This window comes from Sinocyclocheilus rhinocerous, unplaced genomic scaffold (assembly GCF_001515625.1).
Source record: "Sinocyclocheilus rhinocerous isolate Xijiao unplaced genomic scaffold, SAMN03320098_v1.1 scaffold113, whole genome shotgun sequence".
Taxonomy (NCBI): domain Eukaryota; kingdom Metazoa; phylum Chordata; class Actinopteri; order Cypriniformes; family Cyprinidae; genus Sinocyclocheilus; species Sinocyclocheilus rhinocerous.
This window is the reverse complement of record NW_015646846.1, coordinates 606019-612693: the sequence shown is the minus strand read 5'-3', so window position 1 is coordinate 612693 and position 6675 is coordinate 606019. Positions and strand designations below refer to the sequence as shown.

Below are 6675 nucleotides of genomic sequence, written 5' to 3'. Positions count from 1 at the left end.
GCATAACGCCGCCCAAATATTCACGCAAAGAAAGAAGGCGTAACTTTAATTCTCACTGTAGTATTGTTGACGCTGCAGCCATGTCCTGAAGACGCTGTGTGCTTCGTTGTGAAAGCGAAACTACTTTGTTTGGCCTTCCAAAAGAGGACAATATCTGCTTCGTCATGCCTGGAGCTGATCCGTGCTGGTAACTGAGGAAATATAGAGGAGAAACATTAATGTACAGTATGTGGAAAATAATGTGTTTTTTGAACTTTAAACCGCATAAACACATTTCAAAACACCAAACACACAAAATAATGTTCTTTTTAGCAACATCATATGACCCCTTTAAGGTGAACTAATGAATGAGTTCAGGCTAAAGGGAAACAAGAAGGTGACCAGGTCAGCGTTAAATGAAACTACCACTTTAAAAGTCTGTAGCAAGTCTTACTTCCGTCACATGCTTGAGGTATTCGGCCAATCACAACACACTGGATAGCTGGCCAATCAGAGCACACCTAGCTTTTCAGACGATGAGCTTTGTAAAAATCGACGCGTTTCAGAAAGGCGGGGTATAGAGGAGAAACATTAATGTACAGTATGTGGAAAATAATGTGTTTTTTGAACTTTAAACCGCATAAACACATTTCAAAACACCAAACACACAAAATAATGTTCTTTTTAGCAACATCATATGACCCCTTTAAGGTGAACTAATGAATGAGTTCAGGCTAAAGGGAAACAAGAAGGTGACCAGGTCAGCGTTAAATGAAACTTTAAAAGTCTGTAGCAAGTCTTACTTTTTTGGCAGAGGCAAATCAATCTTCCTGAAAGGAACAAAAATGTAATATTTTTATATATAAAAGGGTTTTTGAATATAAAACAACTTGCACTGTAATATCATTTTGATCTTTTGTTTTCCAGTAAAAATATCAAAACACAAGATAAAATATCTTGCAAAGCAAAATTGCTTGTTTTTCTACTTGTTTTTAGAAAATATATATATTCTTTCTCCCATTGTAAAATTGCATATTTTTCACTTTTTTGTATATATATGATCCACCTAAAAACTTGCAGTGTAAAATGAAATTTTTTCTAGTATAATTATATAAACATCCCTAAACCAAGATAATTTAAAAATAAGATAAAAATTGATTTGTTATTCATGTTTTTTTTTTCCCAATGGGAAATAGTTTTCTTTTTAAAAATTATACAATTTTGTGATGTTTGTGCATATAAAAATGTTTCACTTGTATAGTGCACATATGGTTCCTTTTGAAGCTTTTTTGTCCATTCATTCCAAGGACACAATAAGCGTTCATTTCATGCATTTCTCCAAAACATGTTATTTTGTTTAATCCGGCGGAAATTGAAACAACATGAGGGTGAGTAAATAATGACAGTTTTCATTTCTGGATGAACTTCTCTTTTAAATTAATGCATGCATTATGGCAGTCCTATGTAAAACATGATCTCTATCAAAGGAAATGGTAAAGGGAAAAGTGAGTTGACTCCTTAAAGATCTTAAAAGGTATGCTAAAATCTTAAAAAAAAAAAAAAAAAAAAAGAATGGTATGTAATATCGGTTATGTATCTGTAAGTCTGTGCCTTTATCTTCTGATGAGATTGAGTACCGAGCACTTCAAGGCCGTGGAGGAGAGCAGCCCCTCTCAGTACATCCATAACAGCCTCAAAGACAATCAACAAACTAGAACCAGCAGGGAAGTGGGCTCCCCAACATCACAACTGACCCAGGGCTGACGGCGAGCTTTGAATCCAGTGGAGTTACACTGATTGGAAGAGAGCTCCACGGAGATGTGTAGTGTCACTGCCTCATGGCGTGCCTCTGAACGGCCAGTATCTTACCCGCCGCATCTGGTGTGTATTTAGCGGGATGTCATGAGCGCAGTGGCGCCTATCCCCCCTCCATGCACTTTCAGCCCGGTTATCAAACACAGAGTCGATTCGAGAGTTCACAACCTTGAGTTTGTGATATCAGCCTGCATGTGTGCGTGACACAAGGTACGTAATTTCAGTTGCTGAAAGTCACTCAGATCATCAGATCATGGTATGTTGAAATATACCATGGTATTATATTTGATTAATTTTACTTTGACATTTACCACAGTACTGAATGTTTACCATATTCACGTACCATGCAATTTACATCACTTACAAAAACTACCAAAACATAATGGTACTACTATGTTTTCAGGACACGCACTATAGTAGAACCATGTTTTTCTTTTTTGGAAAGACTATTGGAGTACCATACAAAATACCATGGTACGTGAATTTTAGTATTATAGTATCCCTTTCACATAATAGTACCATGGTAGGCTACACCACAGTTCTTTTTGGTACTTGATTTGTAAGTGCTATCATGTAAAAATCTCTTGTGAAAAGCACCAAAATGTACCATGGTACAACCATGTCTTTTTAATGAATACCAATGAAAGTACCATGGTATTCGAAAAAAAATGGACCTTTATGACTGGTTTTGTGGTCCAGGGTCACATATATTATAGAACATGAATACCATAGTATATTTCAAAGTACTTTAAATGTACATTAATGTTTAATGTACATTAAATATCAATAATCTATAATTTTTACATGCTGATATTAAGTCTTTCTATTGTATAAAAGTAAGAATTTTTAAATAAATGCACTTGTTTTAAAACATGTTGTAAACAGCCCCCTTACTAATATTTGGAAGCAACAGTAGCCTAATTACCCACAAAAGCTGTTTTAACTGGTTTGTTTGTTTATATCTGCTCATTTTCCTGAATTTGTGTGAAACATTTGCTGTTTGTTAAGACAGCCCCATGAAAAACTGCAGATGGCAAGCACAAGATGTATTTCATATATATATACGCTCACTCTTTTCACTCTCTTTTTTCCCACAGATCTTTAATGATACCCTCAACTTTATATGATCAAATAAATAAACCCAACCTCAAAGCTCCGGAGAACAGGAAGGAGATCTGCACGATCCAGAGCACCACAACCACAGCAAACTGCAATCTGTATTCCACTGTGTTTAGAAAATTAAACCTAGATCTTCTAAACCGTCTAAATATAAAGGGATTAAATAGTTAGGCTAAGGATTGTGCGTTGACAAAAATGTAAAAATGTGAGTTCTGCCTCAGGTATGTGACATTAAAGGTGGAATACACGCAAAATGACAACCTGAAATGAGCACAATTACTCAACAGCTGAAAGGTAAATTGGACAGATGTTTGTGGAGATCAGGTGACGTGGGCAGGGTGAGCATCAGGCTATTATCCATGAGTTTCCATGAGGCAGAGAGGAGGCCGGCTCTCTTTCCGAGGCAGTCTTTCAGGCAGATGTTACGGAACCTGTTGCTTGTCCTGATGCATTGGCAACTTTTGGCTCTCGTCTCCCTTGTTTGTCAGATGCTTATATTGACGTTAGCTGCAAGAAAACGAAGTGGTAAGAACTTTTTTTGTTTAATTTATCATTTGTGTTTCATGACTGCTTATAAATTATATATATATATATATATTTTTTTTTTGCAAAATAATCAACTATACACTTACAAAAAAGTACCGAACACTATAGTTTATGGACATGTACACTCAGATAAAAGGTACAAAAGTTGTCACTGGAGAGGTACTTTTTCAAAAGGTACTAAAATATGCCATTTAGGTACTAATATGTACACTTTAGGGGTAAATAGGCTACCATCCCAGTGACAGCTTTTGTATCTTTTTTTTCTGAGAGTGTACCATGGTATTCTTTCGAGTACTTCTATATTCACCATGGTAGTGGAATTCATGTGCCATGGTACTTTCAGTATGTGCACTAATCCCAAATATTGCTTGTTTACACAAATGTTTATTTGTTTTATGCAAAGTATAGTTCCAACTCTCAAATCTGATTGGATAAGCCTGATTCAAAGCCATTTATATAGCTATTATTTATGTGAATATATATAAAGAGTGTAGAGGTGTGTGATTATTAGTTGAATTCTATATTAATGTGAGGACTTCTACATTACTTGGCAACCGTAATATTTCAGCTTGCAAAGAGTTGTTTATTTAGATTTTTTTTTAAATACATGAATCAGTGTGTATTTATTGAACGTGTTGTCACCATTTAACAACAGTAATACGTTACTTGAGGCTGTGTGTTGCAGTGATTTTCCCTGACCTATTATTTTAATATGATACAATTATTAGTTGAATTCTATATTAATGTGAGGACTTCTACATTACTTGGCAACCGTAATATTTCAGCTTGCAAAGAGTTATTTAGATTTTTTTTTAAATATATGAATCAGTGTGTATTTATTGAACGTGTTGTCACCATTTAACAACAGTAATACGTTACTTGAGGCTGTGTGTTGCAGTGATTTTCCCTGACCTATTATTTTAATATGATACATTCCTGTACTATGTTCCAGTTGTTGTGATTTAGTATCCTGATGAAATCAGATACTTATCCTACAGAATTGGCTACAGAATTTCGCTTTAGAAAATGCTGTGTTGATGAATTCTATATTAATGTGAGGACTTCTACATTACTTGGCAACCGTAATATTTCAGCTTGCAAAGAGTTATTTAGATTTTTTTTTAAATATATGAATCAGTGTGTATTTATTGAACGTGTTGTCACCATTTAACAACAGTAATACGTTACTTGATTGACCCTACAGAATTGGCTACAGAATTTCGCTTTAGAAAATGCTGTGTTGATGAATCTTACAAGCATCACTTCAGTGCTGCTAAATATAGAAGATTTCTCTCATAAATTACTGTGATTGATTGTCATCTCCAGATTGCTACTGTGATTTTTTTTTTTAATGATCCCTAAGTATATACTGTAACAAGACTAAATATGTTTTAATTAATATTATTTGGTGCATTTGGGGAGTATAGTGATATTGTGTAGATACAGAGGCAATAGTGAGTTAATAGCGCATATTTTGTCACCATCTGAAAATACTTTGATACAGCAATATGAAATGATGAGCGGGACAATTTCTGGTACTGGTGGTGTTTGTTGCAGTTTAGTGCTTTTAGCCCTGCTGTATCCTAGGCATTTTGTTTTTACGACTATTGACGCTTCAGTTCATCCTTCATGAAAACTTTGTTTCCAAAGGTTCATTTAGGGTTCATCCAGTGGATCAGTTGTATATAATAGGCTTGTGTGTGATTTTGGAATGACACTTTACCAAGTAGTAGTAGTTGTATATAATATCATGTTTGCTATTATATTTTATAGAAAATTAAATATGCTATAGAACAGATGTTGACTCAGTGACTGAGACAATAAATGTTTCTTCTAAGTGTTAAACATGCATAACTTTCCCAGAATGAACAGTGTTACAACGAGTCTGAAACTTTATATCTGAGCTCTAAATGGAAAAAATTATATTAGAAAATAGTATTGTTTTTATCTAGTATTATCTATTATTTAGGAGTGTATAGCGAGTGGATCATACTATGTGCATATTTTCAGCAGAACGAGACTGAAATATAGACCAGTTGGTAATAAATCTTGATGCACTGTGGCAAGATCAGTCAGTTTATTTACCGCTGATTTTCTAGAATAATCACAAAGCATTAGATCTAATTTTTTGATGACTGATAGAGACTTTCCTCTGCGTCATTATGCATTGCTTTAGGTAGAGGTTTAATCTATCTATCTATCTATCTATCTATCTATCTATCTATCTATCTGTCTGTCTGTCTGTCTAATCTATATATCTATTTATATAGTAAAAGCACATAAGCAAAGAAATTTAACAGCAAAATTGTTTGAAACCCTTATTTTGAATGTGTTTTTATATAACTAACCAATTATAAAATAAAAAAAACTTAAGAATTCAGATACAGAGCAGAAAAACACTTCTCAATTTGAGCATTATAGAAGTATCTGGCCTTCATTTCTTATTTGTATCTTTCCCCATGTTTTCTCAATTTCATTTGATTGACATCCATGCAGAAAATAGTGAACAATGAGAACGCAGCGGAAGCATCACGGCTTGGCTCACCGACGTCTTTTTAGACAGTGGTGTCTCTCTTTATTTCCCTAATGAAGGACATGAAGATAAGAACCATCTGGCAGTTTCCTCACATCTCCCCCCTGCAAACACGTTTGACACGACACACGCAGACAAGAGGCTTCAATCTCCAGTCTTTGGCTTTGGCATTGGTCGAATGTAAACATGCATGCACTCTGTACATAAGCAACACATTTTGTGAAAAGAAAAAGACTGAGAGAGAGAGAGAGTAAACATTTATTTAGCAGATGCTTTTATACAGTTGAATTATTACAATGACCAATTCATCATGGAGCAGTCCAGGGTTACGTGTCTTGTTTGTCCATGTCCATATTAGGACAACACACAGCCATATCACCCTGCAGCCCAAGACTGGTTATCCACTGAAGCTAAGCAGGGTTGAGCCTGGTTAGTACCTGGATGGGAGACCTCCTGGGAAAACTAGGTTGCTGCTGGAAGAGGTGCTAGTGAGGCCAGCAGGGGGTGCTCACCCTGTGGTCTGCGTGGGTCTTAACGCCCCAGTATAGTGACGGGGACACTATACTGTCAAAAAGCACCGTCTTTCGGATGAGACGTTAAACCGAGGTCCTGACTCTCTGTGGTCATTAAAAATCCCAGGATGTCTTTCGAAAAGACTAGAGGTGTGACCTCGGCATCCTGGC

The 6675-nt window shown here is 35.6% G+C and overlaps 1 protein-coding gene across 1 annotated transcript in view; it reads left to right on the top strand.

The window, feature by feature from the left end:
- The first annotated feature begins 3359 nt into the window (after positions 1–3359).
- Positions 3360–6675, top strand: part of rspo4 (R-spondin 4) — an 8743-nt gene continuing 5427 nt past the window's right edge. The window contains exon 1 of the mRNA XM_016512196.1: positions 3360–3438. Coding sequence (XP_016367682.1) covers positions 3360–3438 — 79 coding nt within the window. The remainder of the gene's footprint in view (positions 3439–6675) is intronic.